This window comes from Dasypus novemcinctus, chromosome X (genome assembly GCF_030445035.2).
Source record: "Dasypus novemcinctus isolate mDasNov1 chromosome X, mDasNov1.1.hap2, whole genome shotgun sequence".
In the NCBI taxonomy this organism is placed as follows: domain Eukaryota; kingdom Metazoa; phylum Chordata; class Mammalia; order Cingulata; family Dasypodidae; genus Dasypus; species Dasypus novemcinctus.
In genome coordinates this window covers 62,826,061-62,848,451 of record NC_080704.1, presented here as the reverse complement: position 1 = coordinate 62,848,451, position 22,391 = coordinate 62,826,061, and the positions used below count along the sequence as shown (strand labels likewise).

The window sequence follows — 22,391 nt, the reverse complement described above, 5'->3', positions numbered from 1 at the left end:
CTTAAGTCCCTGCTAGATTTTTTCTATCTTTTTATCTATCAATTGTACTATCTGTTTGATTTCAGATGTACTGTTGTACATCTGATGTACTAATTCTTTCCTCTTCCTGTGCAAATCTGCTGTTATTTGCTGAGTGTGCAAATAATTTCTTGGACTGTGCCATTCATCACTATTATATCTGTTATCTTTTTGTGTATGTTTACAATTTCTTCTGTATACTTTCCAAGTGTTTTCTTAATATCCTCAATCTCTTCCTTCACTTCATTAAGTTGGTCCATGATATTTGTTTGGAGAGCTTTGATTAGTTGTTTGATGTTCTCGTCCTCTTCATGGTTTTTAGTTTGTTCATTGGATTGGGCCATATCTTCCTGATTATTGGTATGGTTTGTAATTTTTTGTTGCTGTGTTATTATCATTTTATCTTAATGTGTTTGTTCAGTTAATTAGCTTGTTTTTGTATTCTTGGGTTTTATTTAGGTACTGTTTTTGTGTGTGTGTTAAGTCTTCTCTTTGACACTTTGTTGTCCTTATTCTATTTCCTTGTTGTTGTCTAAGTTCCCTTGAAGGAATAAGATTAGGGACAGGGAAAACAAAAGAGGTAAGAAAAGAAAAAGTATAATGGTACTATTGATAGTAAATGTTAGCAGAATATCCATATGAGACCTAGGAGAATGATTATTATACTCATGTAAGCTGTGTAGAATTATAGGAATAAAAATGTTCAGTACCTACAATGAGATGGGAAACTGAATATGGAGAAGAATATAGTACAAATTAAAAGGCCAGTATGATCAGGAGAGAGGGAAAGAGAAAAGAAAAAACAGTGACTTACAGAGGTATAAAAGATAGAAAACAAAATAGAAGTGTTAGAAATAAAAAGCCAGAAAAAATGGGGCTAAACAGAAAGAGGTAGAATGTAAGAGCAACAACAGTTCATGGAGGATAGAAAGATGTAAAGGAAAGGAGATAGCGTTGGTAGCCAACATCAGTACACACAGAAAAGAGGGAATCAAAGATGAGGAAGCACAGGAAACAAGAAACACTACCAGCAGTACCTTCAGGAGTCACTCCTTTTGTCGCATTCTGTCCAGATCGATTTCCAAAAGCCTCCTACTTTGTGGGTTCCCAAAACAGGTCACTCAGGCAGGATTTTGTCCCCACTCAGCTGGGTTTTTTTGTGGGAGAGATGATGATGATGCACTTACTCAGATGCCATATTGCCCTGCCTTCTCCTCTCGCAAAGTCTTTTGATGAACAATTTTTTTTTGAGGAAGTCCCATTTATCAATTTTTATTCTTTTGTTGCTTGTGCTTTTGGTATAATGTCTAAAAACCATTACATAACACAAGGTCCTGGAGTTGCTTTCCTACATTTTTTTCTAGAGGTTTTATGGTCATATTTAAATCTTTGGTTCATTTTTAGCTAATACTTGTACATGGTGTGAGATTCTTTTGCATATGAATATCCACTTTTCCCAGCGATATTTGTTGAAGAGACTATTCTTTCCCAATTGAGTGTACTTGGCTCCTTTGTCATAAATCAACTGGCCATAGATGTGATGGTCTATTTCTGAACTCTCAATTCTATGTCTATATATCTGTCCTATGCCAGTACCATGCTATTTTGACCTAGGACTGGCACCGCACACACGGAGAGCTCATGGAGCAAGATGACGCAACAACAAAAAAAAGCGAAACAATTTCCCTGTGCCATGTGACAAGAATGCAAGCGGACACAGAAGAACACACAGCGAATGGACAGAGAGAGCAGACAAGGGGGGGAAGGGGAGACAAATAAATAAAATAAAATCTTTAAACATAAATAGATAAAAATCCTTAATGGAAGATTATTAATATATTATTATACACCACTGTCCGTAGTTTTCTGTGGTTATATTTTGCCTGATATTAGCATCTTGTAGCATTAATGTACATTTGTACTGTTTCAAAGAAGAATGGTCTTATATATGCAATATTACCCATGCACATATTCACATGGAGTTTCACTACGCTATACAGTCCCATGTTATATTTTTTTACCTTTTCTTCCAGCAATATAAATGACCTTAGATTTTCCTTTTCAGCCACTATCATACCGACATTTTAGCACTGCTACTTACAAACACCATGATGTGCTTTCACCACTTCTATTCATTTCCAAAGATTTATGAACATTTTTACCAATTCTTCATTTATGAAACCTTAACTTTCCATTCTCTAACATTATTCTAGTTCCTGGTAAACTACATTCTAATGAGTTTACACAATATATTTAGCTTAAAATATTGCAATCATAAAATATTTGTCCATTTGTGTCTGGCTTGCTTCACTCAATATAATATCCTCTAGATTCTTCCATATTGTCATGTACTTCACGACTTCATTTTTTCTTAAAGCTGAATAATAGTCCATTGTATGTTTACACCACAATTTGTTTATCCATTCATTGGTTGATAGATACCTGGGTTGTTTCTATCTTTTGGCAATTGTGAATAACACCACTATGAACACTGGTGTGCAGGTGACTACTCGTGTCACTGCTTTCAGTTCCTCTGGGTATATTACCTAGTAGTGGTATTGCTGAGGCAAATGGCAAGTCTGTGTTCAACTTCCTAAGGATCTGACAAACAGTTCTTCACAGTAGCTATACCATTCTACATTTTTACCAGCAGTGAATAAGTGTTCCTATGTCTTCACACCTTCTCCAACACTTGTAGTTTTCCAAGTTTTTAGTAGTGGCCATTCTAATAGGTATGAAATTATATCTTATTGTAGCTTTGATTTGCATTTCCCTAATTGCTAATGATGCTGAACATTTTTTCTTGTGTTTTTTTGCTATTTGTAATTGGAAAAATGTGTATTCAAGTCTTTTGCCCATTTTTCATTTGGGTTGTTTTGTCTTTTTTTGTTGAGTTGTACAATTTCTTTATATATTCTGGATATTAAACCCTTATCCGATATGTGATTTCCAAATATTTTCTCCCATTGGGTTGATTGCCTTTTTACCTTCTTGACAAAGTCCTTTGAGGTATAAAAGTATTTAATTTTAAGGATGTCCCATTTATCTATTTTTTTCTTTCATTGCTCCAGCTTTGGGTTTAAGATTTAAGAGACCCCCCACCTACCACAGGTTCTTGAAGATATTTCCCTCATTATCTTATAGTAGTTTTATGGTCCTGGCTTTTAGGTTTAGGTTTTCTATCCATTTTGAATTGATTCTTATATAGGAGGGCAATAGGGGTCCCTTTCATTATTTTGCTTATGGATATCCAGTTCTCACAGCACCATTTGCTAAAAAAACTGTTTTATCCCAGTACATGGACTTGGTAGGTTTGTCAAAAACCAGTTGGCCATACAGATGAGGGTCTATTTCTGGGCTCTCAATACTATTCCATTGATAAGTGTGTCTTTCTTTATGCCATTATCATGCTGTTTTGACCACTGTAGGTTTGTAATATTTTTCAAGGTCAGGCTGTGAAAGTCCTCCTATATCCCTCTTCCTTTTTAGGATGTTTTTAGCTATTTGGGTCCCTTTTCACTTCCAAATAAATTTGTTAATTGCCTTTTCTATTTCTTTAAAGTAGGCTGTTCAAATATTGTTCGGTATTGCATTGAATGCATAAATCAGTTTGGGTAGGATTGACATCTTCATGATGTTTAGTCTTCCAATCCATGAACACAGAATGTCTTTCCATTTGTTTAGGCCTTGTTTGTTTTCTTCTAGTAGTAGTTTGTAGTTTTCTGAATACAGGTCCTTTATATCTTTGGTTAAATTGATTCCTAGGTTTTTCAGTCTTTTTGTTGCAATTGTAAATTGAATTTTTCCCGATTTCCTCCTCAGATTGTTCAGTACTAGTGTACAGAAACATTACTGAGTTTTGCAAGTTGATCTTGTATCCTGCCACTTTGCTGAACATGTTTATTAGCTCAGGTAGCTTTGTCATAGTTATTTTAGAATTTTTTAAATACAGGATCCTATCATCTGTGTATAGTGGAAGATTTACTTCCTCTTTTCCTGTTTCAATTTTTTTTCTTGTCTAATTGCTCTAGCTAGAACTTCTAGCACAATGTTGAATAACAGTTGTAACAGTGGGTATCCTTGTCTTGTTCCTGATCTTAGAGGGAAAGCTATCCACCATTCCCAATTTAGTATGATGTTGACTGTGGGTTTTTCATGTATACCCTTTACCATATTGAAGAATTCTCCTCTATTCCTATCGTTTGAGGTGTTTTTTATTAAGAAACAATGCTGGATTTTGTCAAATGCCTTTTCTACATTGCTCAAGATGATCATGTAGTTTTTTCCCTTCAATTTGTTAATATGGTGTATTAAGGTACTTGATTTTCTTATGTTATACCATCCTTGAATATCAGGAATTTATCCCACTTGATCATGGTTTATAATTCTTTTTTTTTTTTAATTTTTTTATTTTTTATTGACTTTGTAATAATATTACATTAAAAATATATATGTGAGGTCCCATTCAACCCCATCCCCCCACCCCCCCTCTCCCCCCCCCAACAACGCTCGTTCCCATCATCATGACACATCCATTGGATTTGGTAAGTACATCTTTGGGCACCTCTGCACCTCATATACATTGGTTCACATCATAGCCCATACTCTCCTCCATTCCATCCAGTGGGCCCTGTGAGGATTTACAATGTCCGGTGATTGCCTCTGAAGTAATTCTTTTAATATGCTGTTGGATTCAGTTTGCAAGTATTTTTTGAGAATATTTGCATCTATGTTCATTAGAGAGACTGGTCTGTAATTTTGTTTTCTTGTAATGTCTTTAGCTGGTTTTGGTTTTAGGGTAATGTTGGTTTCATAAAATATATTGGGTAATTTTCCCTCTTCAATTTTTTGGAAGAGTTTAAACAGGAGTGGTATTAAATTCTTCTCAAAATGCTTGGTAGAAGTCACCTGTGAAGCCATCTGGTACTGGACTTTTCTTTGCTGGGAGATTTTTTATTATGAATACAGCCTCTTTAAATGTGGTTTGCTTGTTGAATTCTTGTATTTCGTGTAAAATCAGTGTAGGTTGTTTGTGCATTTCTAGGAATTTGTCCATTTCATCTCAGTTGTCTAATTTGTTGGCATACAGTTTCTCATAATATCTTATGATTCTTTTTATTTCTGCAGGGTCAGTGGTAACATCCCCCCTTTCAGTTCTGATTTTATTTATTTGCATCTTCTCTCTTTTTCTTTGTTAGTCTAAGGGTTTGTCAGTTTTATTGTCCTCAAAAAACTAGCTTTTTTTCCTCTATTGTTTTTTTTATTTTCAATTTCATTTGTCTCTGCTCTGATCTTTATTATTTCTTTGCTTCTGCTTGCTTTGGGATTAGTTTGCTGTTTAGTTAGGTCTTTTCTTTCAGCTCTTTCTCATTTTTTGATATAGACTTTTAGGGCTATAAATTTCCCTCTTGGCACTGCCTTCACTGTATCCCATAAGTTTTGATAAGTTATGTTCTAGTTTTAATTTGTTATGAGATACTTAGTAATTTCTCTTACAATTTCTTCTTTCACCCACTAATTTTCCTTTTCCTGCCTATTATTGATTTCCCGCTTTATTCCATTATGATCTGAGAAGGTGTTTTGTATAATTTCAATATTTTTATATTTATTGTGACCTGCTTTGTGACCCAACATGTGGTCTACCTTGAATAAAGATCTATGAGCACTTGAGAAGGATATATAACCCATTGATTTGGGATGCAATGTTCTATATGTCTATTAGGTTTAGCTCATTTATCATATTGGTCAAGTTCTCTGTTTTCCTTGTTGATCTTGTGTCTAAGTGTTCTATTTAATGAGGTGTGTGGTGTCTTGAAGTCTCCAACTATTATTGTGAGATGTTTGTTTCTCTCTTCAGTTTTGCAAGAGTTTACCTCTGTGTTTTGGGGCACCCTAGTTAGGTGCATAGATATTTATAACTGTACTCCTTCCTGTTGTATTTCCCTTTTATTAATATGTAATGGCCTTCTGCATCTCTTAATACTTTTTGCATTTAAAGTCTGTTTTGGCTGATATTAGTATACCTATCCCTGCTCTCTTTTCATTACTATTTGTGTGGAATATCTTTCTCCAACCTTTCATTTTCAACCAGTTTGAATCCCTAGATCTAAGGTGAATCTCTTGTAGATTACATATGGATGGCTCAAATTTTTTTAATCAATTATGTCAACTTACATTTTATTTATTTATTTATTTATTTATTTCTCTCCCCTTCCCCCCCCCCCCCTCCACCCCGGCTGTCTGTTCCCTGTGTCCATTTGCTGTGTCTTCTTTGTCTGATTCTGTTGCTGTCAGTGGCACGGGAATCCGTGTTTCCCTTTGTTATGTCATCTTGTTGTGTCAGCTCTCTGTGTGTGCGTTGCCATTCTTGGGCAGGCTGCACTCTCTTTCATGCTGGGCAGCTCTCCTTACGGGGCACACTGCTTGCACATGGGGCTACCCTACGCGGGGGACACTCCTGTGTAGCACGGCACTCCTTGCACGCATCAGCACTCGCATGGGCCAGCTCCACACGGGTCAAGGAGGCCCGGGGCTTAAACCGCGGACCTCCCATGTGGTAGATGGACCCCCTAACCACTGGGCCAAAGTCCGTTTCCCTTAAATATTTTTATTGAACACAAAACATGCTTATATTAGTCTCAATATTATCACATCACAAATATTTCTTTATAAACAGGCAGATTTATTTCCATAATATAAAAATATTTTATTATCCATTTTATCTTAAAAACATCTTGAAAAAGGTGAAACATGTTTGAGATAAGAATATATGCCATTGGGAAAGAGGAGGCAGTTCATTCTTTTTTTTTTTTTTTTTTTTTAATTTTTTTATTTTTTATTGACTTTGTAATAATATTACATTAAAAATATATATGTGAGGTCCCATTCAACCCCACCCCCCCACCCCCCCTCTCCCCCCCCCCAACAACACTCGTTCCCATCATCATGACACATCCATTGGATTTGGTAAGTACATCTTTGGGCACCTCTGCACCTCATATACATTGGTTCACATCATGGCCCATACTCTCCTCTATTCCATCATGTAGGCCCTGTGAGGATTTACAATGTCCGGTGATTACCTCTGAAGCACCATCCAGGGCAGCTCCATGTCCCGAAGACGCCTCCACCTCTCATCTCTTCCTGCCTTTCCCCATACCCTTTGTCCATTATGTCCACTTTTCCCAATCCAATGCCACCTCTTCTATGTGGACACTGGATTGGTTGTGTCCATTGCACCTTTATGTCAAGAGGAGGCTCAGATTCCACCTGGATGCTGGATGCAATCCTCCCATTTTCAGTTGTAATCACTCTAGGCTCCATGGTGTGGTGGTTGTCCTTCTTCACCTCCATCTTAGCTGAGTGTGGTAAGTCCAATAAATCAGATTGTAGGTGCTGGAGTCTGTTGAGGCTCAGGATCTGGCTATCACATTGTCAGTCCAGAGATTCAAATCCCCTAAATATATCTTAAACCCCAACATTAACTGCACCTCCAGCACATTAGCATGAAAGTCTTATGAAGGGAGATCCCATCTGAGTCCAGATTCATCACACATAAACACCGTTTCCAAAGAGGGGCCATCTGCCCTGGTAGTTAACCCCATCGGCCATGACCATAACTCCCATGGGTCTCTTTAGCCCTCAAAGGAACCAATATCTGGGGGTTGTATCTGTTTTATCTGTCTCTCTGACTCTGCTCAGTTGTGCATGAGGGCAAACCTTCTGCCAGCCTCCAGACTCTTTTTTAGAAACTCGTAGCCATATAAACTCATTTCTCCTTTCCATTTCCCCCTTACTTTAGGTCAGACAGCATTTTAAAGTCATGGTATTTTATGTAGACATGGATATTCTGCTGATCCGCATTGAACCTTCCGTATAAGGTCATTTTCCAGTTGCATCATCAGTTGGTAGTTGATAGTGGTCCCTCGTTGCCAGGGAGGCTCATCCCCGGGTGTCATGTCCCACGCTGGGGGGAAGGCATTGCATTTACATGCTGAGTTTGGCTTCGAGACTGGCCACATTTGAGTAACATGAAGGCTGACAGAAGGAAATTCCCAGGCACAAAGTTGCTCTAGGCCTTGTTATTATTTTGGGTTTATCAGCTCACAAGCATAGTCATTAGTATCAGGGGCTCACTGTTGAACCCTCACTCCCTCCCGGTCCCCACCACTGTACCTGGGAGACTGTCGCTGCTCCCCTAGGGACCACGACAGAGCACCACTGGCCAGGAATCCAGTACCCCCCCTACTGTGGTTTTTAATTGTTGCCACTATGAGTATATCCAAACATTACCATGCACCCTGGACATATGTTCTGTACAGCTCCCTGTCAGTCATATATCATCTGTCATTGGTATCCCATACCAGTATCCCTCCATTGCCATTGTTGAAACACTCTGTGATCCAGAACTCCCCGAAATTTGAAGCCCAATATAATGTCATGGTCCCTTACTAGGGAATGGCATATAGCGATGGGTTTAAAGGATAGATAAAGAACTTGGATAAAGTTAGATAAAGAACTTAGATAAAGAATGTTGACTTGAAAAAATTCCACATCCTATTTTTTTCTTTTCTTTTTTTTTTTTTTTCTTTTTTCCCCCCCCCCCCCCCCTAATTATTCAGCTTTTCTTCACAGGAGTCCTAGACCACAGCAATGTATATATATAATATACAGCACTCCCACACATCCACCAGAAAACCTTTTCCCTTCCACAGTGATACTCTTACGCCCTATTCATATCATATTTACTTAAAGTGATGTACAGAGTCTGAGACATTAGCTTTCTAACAAGGTGACATCTGTGTTTACATTATGGTGCATACTTTAGGATACACAGTTCTTTACATTTTTAGTTATCCTATGTTTTACATTATGGTTTACATTATCAGTCTGTCATCTCCTATATGTTATGGTGTAATATTACATGTTTTATATCCATCCTTGTGTACTCTCAAGAAACTCCTCTCTTACCCCCCATTTACTTTGGTTCCACACATTTAACGTCCATTTTCCCTTCCACCTTGGTGCCCTCAGTGATAGCCAACCTCCGTTTCCTGAGGAGCCACTTCCAGAGATAGATGGAATAGTGTTCAGGGCCTAACTTGCTCAACTGCCCCAATGCCCTGGGAGCCACCCTTTCTCTCGAGGGATACAGTTCCCTCTATTGGATGGCATTAGTCCTCCCCAGGATGTGGGTCCACCCCCACTCTCACTACTTGGGTTTCTACCCCATGGTGTCACCCACTCTGGCAGAATGAGCATTTAGACATTCCCCAGGAGCCCGTCCTGCATCAGACCCTCCCCTCCGAGCATTCTAAACAGGTAACCCTCTTTATTATATTTTGATATGATTTTCTCGGCATTTTACTCTCCACCAACACCTGACCCTCTCCTGGTTCATATGCTACCCCTCCCTCCCCCCACTTTTGGGCAACGTTACCCACCCGTCCCTCCCCAGCCACCCTCAAACCCGCAAAGCCCCAAGCAAAGGCAACCCCTTGCCCCCCTTTTATCTCTTCTTTGTGTTCATACTTACCACCATCTCGTCTTAAATTCCACCCCTGCAGACATCGGCTCATATCCTTCCTCCACCCTCCGATTAGTTCATTCTTGACTATCAATTTTCTTTTGATTGCTATCTATTCACATCCAAATGATATTACTGTAAATGCATTGTTTACTTCCACCCTTTTATTCTTTGACTTTCATGTGTCATATCTTATTTTCTGTGATCATTTTACCCATTTGATTATCCTTTCTGATAGTCTTCACTTCTACACTCTCCTCTAAGATTCTCTCTCCTGTCTTTTTCTTTCAGGCTATAGGGATCCCTTTTTGTCTCTTGCAGAGCTGGATTGTTTTTTATGAATTCTCTTAGTTTTTGTTTATTTGTAAATATTTTTAACTCACTTTCACATTTAAAGTACAATTTTGCTGCATAAAGAATGCTCATTTGGCAATTTTTCTTTTTAAGTATCCTAATTATATCATCCCACTGTTGTCTCTCCTCAGTGTTTTCTGATGATAAACCCACACTAAATCTTACTGGGCATCCCTATGTGATGGTTTGCTTCTCCTTTGCTATTCTCCAAAATTTTCTCTATCTTTTACGTTTGACATTCTGAGTAGTATGTATCTTGGAATAGATCTATTTGGATTTATTCTGATTGGAGTATGCTGCCCTTCTTGGACATGTGAATTTATTTCTTTCATGAGAGTTGGGAACTTTTCAGCCAGTATTTCCTCAAATACTCTTTCTGCCCCTTTTCCCTTCTTTTCTCCTTCTGGAATTCCCATGACACATGTGTTGTTGTGCTTTGTGTTTCCCTTCAATTCCCTGAGCCCCTGCTCAATTTTTTCCATTCTTTTCTCTTTCTGTTATCCTGTCTTCGATATTACTATTCTGTATTTTACATTACTTATTCTATCATTTATGATTTCGAGTCTGCTGTTGTATGCCTCTTACATGTTTGTTGTTGTTTTTAAATCAAGTTTCCAGGCATTCCTTGTTTTATTTTTTTAAAGATTTACTTTATTTATTTATTTCTCCCCACTCCCTTGTTTTGTACTTACTGAGTCTGTCTTCCGTGTTTTCTTAGGAGGCACCAGCCACCGATCCTGGGAACACCGATGTGAGAGGGATCTATCTAATCACTTGAGCCACCTCTGCCCCCTGCTTTTTGTTGTGTCTCTCATTCTGTTTTTCCTCCCAGAGTCTCTTGTTGCATCATCTGGTCACGTCAGCTCACCATGCCTGCCCATCACGTCAGTTCACTGCCTTCTCTGGGAGGCACCAGGAATCTCTGCTCCCTGCTTTGTTGTGTCTCCCATTATGTTCCTTTTTTCTTGTATTTCTTATTGTGCCAGCCTGCTATGCCTGCCCTTTGCACCAGCTTACTGTCTTCTTCAGGAGGCACCAGGATCCAAACCAGTGACCTCCCTATGTGTGAGGTGGGAGCCCAGTCACCTGAGCCACATCCACTTCCTTCTGATGTGTTTTTTTCCTTCCCCTTCCCCTCCCCTGCCCTGCAGTTTTTGCAGGACACAGTTCTGTGTCCATTTGCTGTGTGATCTTCTGTATCTATTTTTCTTTTTGTCTTATCTTCTCATCTTTTTCCCCTAGGATTCACCAGGATTTGATCATGGGGACCTCTGATACGGAGAAAACTTCCCTATCAATTGTGCCTCCTCAGTTCCTGGTCTATGCTGCACTTCACCTTGACTCTACCCTTTGTCTCTCTTTTGTTGCATCATCATCTTGCTGTGTGACTTACTTGCACAGGCACTGGCTCATCACGCAGGCACTTGGCTTGCTGTGTGTGCACTCGGCTAGCCGCACAGGCACTGGCTCACTGTATGGGCACTGGCTCACCACATGGTACTCGGCTCACCACACAGGCACTCAGCTTGCCATGTGGGCACTTGTATGGGCACTCGGCTTACCACATGGGCACTGGCTCACCCTGTGGGCAATCATGTGGGCACTTGGCTCACCATCTGGGCACTCGTGTGGGCACTTGGCTCTCCATGCAGGCACTCACATGGGCACTTGGCTCACCACTTGCACACTCAGCTTGCTGCATGGGCACCCACATGGGCACTCGGCTTGCTGCATGGGTACTTGGCTCACCATGTGGGCACTTGGCTCACCATGCAAGCACTTGACTTGCCACGCAGGCACTGGCTTGCCATGCAGGCATACTTTCTCTTCTTCTTTTTCACCAGGAGGGCCCAGGGATCAAACCCAGGTCCTCCCATATGGTAGGTGGAGGCCTTATCACTTGAGCCACATCCACTTCCCTTCTGATGTGTTTTCAATCTCACCTATTGTGTCTTTCATTCCCATAAGCTCTATTATTTTTCTCTTCAGGTTTTCCAATTCTTCTTTGTGCTCGTCCAGTGTTTTCTTGATGTCCATATTGTCTTTTAGCTCACTGATTTGATTTAGGAGATTTGTATGAACCTCACTGATTAGTTGTGAGGTTCCTGTGTCTCATCTGGGACTTTGATATGTTCCTTTGCTTGAGCTGTCTCTTCCTTTTTCTTAGTATGGCTTGTAATTTTTTGCTTATTTCTACACATCTGATTATGATGATGATTTTACTCTGATGCTTAATTTCTCTCTCTTGTGTAGGGATTTAGTGGGGGGAGGTTGTGTATTACTACTCTTCTTTGATTCTTGGTTCAAACTGTTCTAGTTCTTTAGGATTGTCCCATTTAGTTGCTCAGATCTGGGCCATGGACCCAGTAATGGGTGGCAGACCAGCTTCCTAGGGAGGGAGGTTGTAAAGGCCCAAAATCCTCTTTAATTTATTTGCTTTTGTTGTTGTTGCCTGCCCTTCCTAGGATTGCCAGCAGATGGTGCTCTCTGACAGAACTCTCAACTAAAACCCTGGTCAGAATGTGTTCACTGTACCCCCAACTGGAACAATGTGACAGAGCATCCTGCCTCAGGGCTTTTCAAACTTACCTAGAAGTTGTTCTCCTTCCTTTGCCAGCAGCCCCCTCCCTTTTCCCAGGTAGGAAATAATTCTACTCCCTTCTACATCCTCAACAACCAGTCTTGGGGAAGCAGGTGTGGCTCAAGCAACTGGGCTCTCCATATAGGAGGTCCAGGGTTTGATTTCTGGGGCCTCCTGGTGAAGGCAAACTGGCATGCACAGTGAACTGGCCCAAGCGGAGAGCTGGCCCACATGGAGTGCTGACCCACGTGGTGTGCTGGCCCACAAAGGAAGCTGGCCTGCACAGGAGTGCTGGCCTGCACAGAGTACTGACTGCCCTGTGTGGAAAACTGGTACAGCAAGATGACACAACAAAAATAGACACAGAAGAGATATAATAAGAGACACAGTAGACCAGGGAGCTGAGGTGGTGCAGGAGATTGAGCACCTCTCTCCCACTCCAGAAGGTCCCAGGATCGGTCCCCATTGCCGCCTAAAGAGAAGACAAGCAGACACTGAAGAACACACAGTGAATGGACACAGAGCAGACAGGACACAGAAAGCAGACAGCAAGTACAAAACAACAAGGGGTGAGGACTAAATAAATAAATAAATAAATAAATCTTTGAAAAAATAGGCTTGGTCAGTAGAGAGGATGTTTGAGAGGGTTCGATCTCTTTAGTCCCTTGTAGTCTCCCAGGGCAAACCATGGTGTGGCCCCACCTGTCTTGGAAGGGCTTGTGGGACACAGCAGATCAAATTTGTTGGCCAAAACCTGAATCAGCCATAGGCTTCATCCCTCTTTCTCCAGGGACCAGAGGTCTCAATGCTTTCTGCTTTGTGGGTGGGGAGATGGGCAGCTGCAACTGCAAGGGCAGCTTTTACTCATAGAATTTTTCCGTCGAGACTCCTCCTTTTTTTTGCCCCTTTCTCTTCTGAGTGGTGTCAAGCTCTTCCCTGGTGTCCTAAGCCCTAAAACATCTTTCCAGGCAGTTTTTGCCTGTCCTCCATCTATTTTTCTGGGAGAGAAGTGAGTCCTGTGTTTCTCTAAGCCTCCATCTTCTCCGAAGTTGAGGATTTGCTCTTCTGACCTGTTTATTTTTTTTAAGTGTATCGTTTAACTTCCATATATTTATATATTTTCTAGTTCTCTATCTCTTACTAATTTCTAGCTTCATTCTATTGTGGCCAGAGAAGGAGCTTTGTATAATTTCAAACTTTTAAAATTCATTGAGACTTATTTTGTGACCCAGCACGTGGTCTATCCTGGAGAATAATCTTGAGAAAAATATATATCCTGCTGTTTGTGACTGCAATGTTTTTTATTTGTCTGTTAGGTTTAGTTCATTTATCCTATTATTCAACTTCTCTATTTCCTTATTGATCTTCTTTCTAGATGTTGATGGCAATGGTATATTGAAGTCTTCAGGTATTATTGTAGAGAGTCTGTTTTTTCCCTCACTTTTGCCAATGTTTGCCCTATATATTTTGGTGCACAGTGGTTAGGTGCATAAATATTTATTTATTTATTTTTAATTATTTATTTATTTTTAAAAATTACATTAAAAAAATGTGAGGTCCCATTCAACCCCACCGCCCCCACCCCCCACTCCCCCCACAGCAACACTCTCTCCCATCATCGTGACACATCCATTGCACCTGGTAAGTACATCTCTGAGCATCACTGCTCCCCATAGTCAATGGTCCACATCATAGCCCACACTCTCCCACGTTCCATCCAGTGGGCCCTGGGGGGATCTACAATGTCCCGTAATTGTCCGTGAAGCAGCACCCAGGACATCTCCTCGTCCCGAAAACGCCTCCACATCTCATCTCTTCCTCCCATTCCCCAAACCCAGCAGCCACCATGGCTACCCTTCCCACACCCATTCCACATTTTCTCTGTGGACATTGGATTGGTTGTGTCCATTGCACATCTATGTCAAGTGGGGATTTAGATTCCACATGGATACTGGATGCACTCTTCCTGCTTTCAGTTGTAGACACTCTAGGCTCCATGGTGTGGTGGTTGACCTTCTTCAACTCGATGTTAGCTGAGTGGGGTAAGTCCAATAAATCAAAGTGTAGGAGCTGAAGTCTGTTGAGGCTCTATTTCTTCCGGGTGGATTGCCTCTTTTATTATATATATATTCTTTGTCTCTTGTAACAACTTTTGACTTAAAGTCTCTTTTGTCCAATATTAGTGTAGGTACTCCTACTCTTTTTTGATTAGTATTTACATGGATTATCTTTTTCCATCCTTTCACTTTCAGCCTAGTTGTATCTTTGAATCTAAGGTGAGTCTCTTGTAAACAGCATACGATTGGATCATGCCTTTTTATCCCTTGTGCCAATCTATGTGTTTTGAGTGGGGAGTTTAATCCATTAACAGTCAGTGGTATTACTGATAAAGCTGTATTTCAGCCATTTTGTCCTTTGTTTTTTTTTATGTGTTGTACGTTTTTATCTCTTTTCCTTTATTGTAGCCTCCTTTTATGTGTAGTTGATCTTTGGTGATGTAACTGATCTCTTTCTCATTTCCATTTCTGTATATTTTAAAAATATTTTCTTTTAGTTAACCTGAGGTTTACCAACTTAGGTTGTATTAAACAACCTAAGTCTATAACCTACTAATTTGAAAAGATGCTGTGATGGTTTGCAGTTGGATGGACCCCACAAAATTATGTTCTTAAAACTAATCCATATCTGTGGGTACAATTTTTTTTAAATTTAAGTTTTATTTTTTAAATTAATTTTTTAAAAGAAGCTTTTGATTACATAAATATTACATAAAAAATATAGGGTATTCCCATATGCCCCACCACCTCCCCCTCCCACACTTTCCTCCAATAACATCTTTTGTTAGTGTGGTAACATCTTTCATTAGTGTTGCAATTGATGAGCACATATTGAAACATTGCTACTAACCGTGGACTATAGTTTACATTATAGTTTATACTCTGTCTGGCACAATTTTGTAGGTTATGAAAAAATGTGTAATGGCCTGTATCCATCATTGCAGTGTCATGCAGGACAATTCCAATGTCCCAAAAATGCCCCCATGTTACACCTATTCTTCCTTTCCCTCTCTTCAGAACCTCTGGTGACTATTGCCTTTATATCAATGATTAAAGCTCTTCCATTGCTAGAATAATAATAAGTCTACGTTAGTCCATTGTTCATTCCCCAATTTGAGGGTTTTGGGATGGTGATACCCACTCTGTTTCTTATTGAGAGGGGGCTTAAATCCTTGTGGATACAATTTGTTACCAACTTAACTCCCATAGGATACACACTCTTTGCTCCAATATCATGCCTTTTCCCCCTCTTTTGTTGTTTTTATCACACATTATCTCTTCATATTTTACATGTCCTTTATAAGGAAATATGATTATTTCTTATTCGTTGTAGTCTAACTCTTCTTATAAAAGAAGTAAAGAATAGAATTATATCCTGAGGATACAGCACTATTGGCTTTTACATTTACCCATTTAGTTACCATTACTAAGGATCTTTCCAACTTCGTACTAATCCTAGTTACTCTCTCCTGTCTTTCCCTTTCAACCTGAAGAACTCCTTTTTACACTTCTTTTAGGGTAGATCTTTTGATGGCAAATTCTGTTTTTGTTTATCCACAAATGTCTTAAACTCTTCCTCATTTTTAAAGGGACCATTTTGCCAAATAAAGAAAATTTTTGACTGGCCGTTTTTATCTTTCAGTTCCTTAAATATATCATACCACTGCTTTCTGGTCTCCATGGTTTCTGATGAGAAATTGGCACTTAGTCTTATTGAGTATCCCTTTTATGTGATCATTCGCTGTTCTTTTGTTGCCTTCAGAATTCTCTATCTTTGTCATTTGACATTTTTATTAGCTTATGTCTTAAAGTAGGCCTATTAGGGTTTATATGAAGTATGTTTAGAAGTATGTATTTTTAGGTCTTTAAAAAGAGTTGGGAAATTTTCAGCCATTATTTCCTCAAATATTCTCTGACCCTTTTTGTGTCTCTTCTTCTGGGATTTGCATGATGTGTGTGTTAGTTCGCTTCATGCTGTCACACAGGTCCCTTAGGCCTGATTTGGGAGATTTGTTTTAACTTTGATTAGTTATTCCAAAGTCTGTGTCCTCTGAAATTTAGATTTGCTCATTTGAATGAACTATATCTTCCTTTTTCTTAGTATGACTTGTGATTTTTTTGCTGATATCTAGAGATCTGATTATTTTGATATGCTAACTCTGAAAATCTGTTTCTCCCTCTTTCCTGGGGTTTTTATTACAGATTGGCTCTTCTTCAACTCTTCGTCCAGCTTATACTGAACCCTTAGAACATCCTGTTTCACTGTTCAGATTTTCTCAGGTATTCTGTACCTGTTTCTTGCCCTGGGCATGCAGCACAACTTTTAAAATTGCTCTTTTATGTGCAATTGTTTCAACTCCACGAGATTTCCTTTCCTCTGTTCTTTATCTAGAGTTCCATGCTGTTCTGTTTATTTTTGTGCAGATTTTCCTCCTGAGCAGCTATGATTTGTTTTAACTCCTTTCCTACACTTTGTACACCCTTTTCATTATAGTTTTCAGTCCTGGTGCCAACTGCGACCTATAGCAGTTCAATTTTCCACTTTTCCCATGAGGCTATTCTTCCTCTGGTAACTTTCACATTAGGATATCCCACCCCAGGAAGCCAGATGGAGTCAGTATTCAGTAACGTCTGTTTTTGTTTTTGTTTTCATTTAGTTGCTCCAGAACTTAGAGAGCAGGTTGGGTGTATGCACCACTTACCACCAGTTATACCTCGGGTCTCTTTTGTTTCCTGTGGGGATCCTTTTAAATGTACACACTCACCCATCTCTTCGGCACCTTCTTGGGTCTATGTGGCCTTGGGTCCCTGTATTAGTCAGCCAAAGGGGTGCTGATGCAAAGTACCAGAAATCTGTTGGGTTTTATAAAGGGTATTTATTTGGGGTAGAAGCTTACAGTCCCAAGACCATAAAACATAAGTTACTTCCCTCACTAAAGTCTGCTGCCACGTGTTGGAGCAAGATGGCTGCTGGTCTCTGTGAGGGTTCAGCCTCCCTCTTCCTCTTAAGGCTCCATGGTCCCAGCTTCTTTTATTATTATTTTTATTTATTTATTTATTTATTTCTCTCCACCCCCCCCCCCCCCCACTTGTCTGTTCTCTGTGTCCATTCGCTGTGTGTTCTTCTGTGCCTGCTTCTACCCTTATCAGTGGCACCGGGAATCTGTGTTTCTTTTTGTTGCGTCATCCTGCTGTGTCAGCTCTCCGTGTGTGCAGCGCCATTCTTGGGCAGGCTGCACTTTCTTTCACGCTGAGCGGCTCTCCTTACGGGACGCACTCCTTGTGCATGGGGCTCCCCTACGCGGGGGACACCCTGTGTGGCACAGCACTCCTTGTGCGCATCAGCACTGCACATGGGCCAACTCCACACGGGTTAAGGAGGCCCAGGGTTTGAACCACTGACCTCCCATGGGTAGGCAGACGCTCTATCCATTGGGCCAAGTCCACCTCCCCTCCCAGCTTCTTCTGATATCAGCTATAGGCTGGGATAAGTCTAGTTTCTTTTCCATTTCTCTCTGGGCTCAGCTGCAGCTGTAGGCTATCAGGCTTATTCTCTTTCCAGGGCCTCTGCCGTTTGTAAGGAGCTGTCTCTATTCCTCTGTGTTCTTCTCCTGTGTATTCCCAGGGCTCCAGCACCAAAACTCCAACTCCTTTCTCTGCCTTGTTATTTTCTCTGTGAGTGCCTGTCCACCAAGGGGACGGGAAACCAATATCTGGCTGATATGGCCAAATCAAAGCCTTGATCATAATTTAATCAAGTAAAAGTGAAACCTCTGAATCTAATACAGTCTAATATGTTCAGAGGAACAGACCAGTTTACAAACATAATCCAATATCTACTTTTGGAATTCATAAATAATACTAAACTACCACAGTTCCCATGATTGAATTTGCATGGTGTTCTAATATGCAGTGGCTCTGTAGTTCTTGACTATGATAGGAGGTTCCTGGGCCAGAGTGCTGTCACTGTGTGACCCTTAAACTGCATGGTACTGAGGAAGGGGAGGGGTCCTAATTGGTAGGTCCAAATTATAGATTTTGTACTTTCTTATTTTTTTCCCTTTGATTCAGTGTTTGTGGAGTCGTCTTTAGTCTCTATCATTCTCATTCTGAGGGGAAACTTTTCTGGGTTGTCTTACGTAGCCATCATGATGACTTCACTCTATCGAAGTAATACCAACTTCACTTGCTCTTTGCTATAGAGCCCATCCAATGAGTTTTAAATTTCACTTCTTTATTTTTCAGTTATAAAATTTCCTTTTGGTTCTTCTCTATGTCTTCTATTGCTTTGTGGAGGATTTCTGTCTTTCTATTTGTTTCAAAAATGTTCCACATAGTACATTGGTGAAAACCTGTATGGAGCTTGTGACCTTAGTTAAAATGTTTTCCATTTCTTCTCATTTAAAAAACCTTTAATCTCACAAATGTAAAATCTAACAAAGGCTTAACTCTCACCTAATGACTAATTCCTGACAGAAAAAAAAAAACACATGGAAGGAATATGCAGTATGACATTAAGCAGGAGTTTTAAATAAAATTATTGTTCTGAACTCATAGTACTTGTTGTCTTGTATCATCTATAAAATCTAATGTGTAGATGAATTGTAGATATAATAATCACCCTAAAAATAAGACAAAACAATTGTAATTAACAGCACTGAATTACATATTTGAATTTGGTTAAAAGGGAAAATTTTAGGATGTATAAATGTTACTAGAATAAATTTTTAAAAATAACCATAAGACTGTACACAAACAGGGAACCCTATTGTAAACCATGGATTATAGTCAATAGTACAATTATATTAATATTCTTTTATCAGTTGTAATAAATATGCCACATGGATGCAAGTTATTTGTAATGGGGAGGATGTGTGGGAACTCTGTATTTTCTGAATGCTTTTTTGTAAATCTACAACTTCTCTAAAAAAAAAAATGTATATATATATAGTACACACACATACTACACATTTGTCCTGGAAAGAAAAGAAATACACAAATGGTCAACAAACACAAAAAGATGTTCAAGATCATTAGACATTAGGGAAATGCAAATTAAAACCACAATGAGGTACCACCTCATACCCACCAAGATGGGTATAATTTTTTTTTAATGGAAAATAACAAGTGTTGATGAGAATGTAGAGAAACTGGAACCCTTGTACACTCTACATTGTTTTGGGGAATGTAAAATGGTACAGCCACTATTGAAAACAGTTTGGTTGTTCCTCAAAAAGTTAAACATAAATTTACCATATGATCCTGCAATTTTGCTCCTAAGTATATACCCAAAATAAGTGAAAATAGGGACTCAAACAAGTACATGTGTGGTCATGTTCATAGCAGCACTAGTCACAATAGCCAAAAGGTGGAAACTGCCCAAATATCCATCAGTGGATGATTAGATAAAATATGGTATACAATGGAATATTACTCAACCATACAATGGAATAAAATACTTTAATGGAATAAAATATTTTAAATATAAATGGATGAACTTGCAAGATGTTATACTAAGTGAAAGAAGCCAGACAGAAAAGCTCACATATTATGATTCCTATTATATGAAATATCCAGAAGAGATGAATCCATAGAGAAAGAACACAAATTGGTGGTTACCAGGGAATAGGTAGAGGGGGAAATTGGAAGAAACCGCTTAATTGATAAGGGGGTTTTATTTTGGAGGAATAGAAATATTTTGGAACTGGATAGAGGTGGTATTACACAATATTGTAACTAATATACTAAACAGTGTACTAAATGCCAGTGAAATGTTTACTTTAAAATGGTTAATTTTATGTTATATGAGTTTCACCTCAATAAATTTGTATTTATATATAAAGAAAACATACCAAAATATCTTTGGTGGTGGCACTATGTTTTATTTTTCCTATTCTTATGTGTTTCTTCTAATGAACATGTGATCGTTTTAGAATAGCACAAAACGCAAGTAAACTTTAAGTATTTTTATTAAGCATTAAGATTTTGAAAATTTGCTCTCTTGGGTTTCTTTAAATATTTGATTTCTTCTACTGTTTTGACTTCTAAATTATAAATTGCATGAAAAAGACACTCTTATATTGTTTCTTCTTCCAAACATCTGGTGTTCTAACATCCAGTCCAGGACAGAAGATAAAATAGAACGATTCAAGAAAGCTGTTGCGTACTATTCAGTCACAACCAAACTCTCTTCACTGCCAGTGGGTCCCTCCTCCTTTCTAGGTAAGGCTTCCATCTGACCTCACTCTACTCTGTCCACAGGGAAAATCGGGTTGGTCCTTTAGGACTGCATGGGCCAGAGTGGAATCACTTGTTTGTGCTGTGCCCTTCTAGAAGTCATTTGTTTAGTAAGCATTCTCCTTTTGATTTGCATGTAACAAAAGAGGTGATATAAAAAAGGCCCTCTCTTTCTCAAATTTATAGATGGGGTCCAATGTCTTTTCCTTAGTTTAGGCTTCTTCTGGGGTTAACCCCCAATCTTGCCTGAGAGCAGCCTGTTAAATGTAAAGTAGCCCTGTCTTTAAGGTCAGACCTGAGTTTGCATTCCAACTCCGCTGCTTACCAACTGTGTAATTTGGGAAGTCATATTTGTAAGACATGTGGTTCATGATACCTACTTTTTAGAGTTGTTATTAAATAATTCATATAAGGTTCCTGGCATTGGCACATAGTAGCTGTTCAATAAACTAATTTATTAATATTCTTCAGGTGATATGGAGTTAGCAGAATATAACATGGTAGAATTACTAGATTTGACTGAAACATAGTCCTTTCTATTGGCTTCGGGTTTTTGGAATAATCAGCTTGGAAATCCTCCTCTTCTACAAAATCAAATGGGCACCATGTCTGCTGGAAAGTCAGTGGTAAGTATCCTTTAAGAGGCCTCACACCATTTGTTAACATTAGATACTCAGGTTTCTTTTTTATTTTATGATCTGAATTAAGGAGTTATGATAATTCAGTGTTATCAGAATGTCAAGCCTGTATATAACTATGTCTCATTCTCAACTTAAGGACAGCTGACTTTGTAAAGAAAATGTCCAAAATAGTAACCATTAGAGCATTGTAAAGGTAGATTAGCTATTGTCAGAGAATTGTTCTAGGAGACCTGGATGGTCCCTTTTCCTGCCTCTGGAGGATTCTGTTCATAAATCACTTGCTAGAATTGTTTCTTGTTATTCTCAATATATTCTTTGTATCCCAACAATTCCCCTTCCTGGCATCATCCACTACGTCACAACTTCTTGAGCCTAGTGAAAATGTTAAATAACTTTTCTGTCTGTTATGTCCTTTAGTTTTCTCACCAGGTGCCCCAGAAAATGAAATATCCATTATCATTCCCAATGGGATCCAACTCATCTCTTCTCTTCTCCCATGCTCTGGGAGAATCCCCTGCTTTTTGTCAGAATCCCATGCTACAGGACAGCCACTTTGCCAATTGGACTGTCTCTTATGATTCCTCTACATCCCAGTTTCCCAATTACTGGATTTCCAAAGCCTCACCTACTTTGGTACCAGACTCTTCCCACTCCTCTTCCTCTGATGGTGATGAGCCAAATGGTGCCAGTGCCAAGTAAGTATCTGCATGGACACCCAGGTGAATATTCTTTGGAGGCATCTGTGTTCTTTTCCTGATTACCTGGGTAGGGGGTGTGGGGAAGTATATGTTAATAGATTTTCTCTGTGGCTTTTTGTTCTTAAGCTAAGTCGGAAAACTTTCACTAAGCTTTCCCACTTTATGCTCATTTTGGCCCTGTATAGGTAGTAATTTCCAGACATCCAGTCTACAAAGGTTAAAAGGCAGCATAGCGCCTGGTTAGGGAAGTCCTGGGATGGGTGTGCTATATATCATGGC

The 22,391-nt window shown here is 39.3% G+C and overlaps 1 protein-coding gene across 1 annotated transcript in view; it reads left to right on the top strand.

Annotated features, from left to right (window-relative positions):
* The window catches only part of FAM120C (family with sequence similarity 120 member C), a 196,608-nt gene that overhangs the window by 94,601 nt on the left and 79,616 nt on the right, over positions 1–22,391 (top strand). Inside the window, exons 5-7 of the mRNA XM_058291559.1 lie at positions 20,656–20,758; positions 21,340–21,399; positions 21,923–22,109. Of these exons, the coding sequence (XP_058147542.1) occupies positions 20,656–20,758; positions 21,340–21,399; positions 21,923–22,109 (350 nt within the window). The remainder of the gene's footprint in view (positions 1–20,655; positions 20,759–21,339; positions 21,400–21,922; positions 22,110–22,391) is intronic.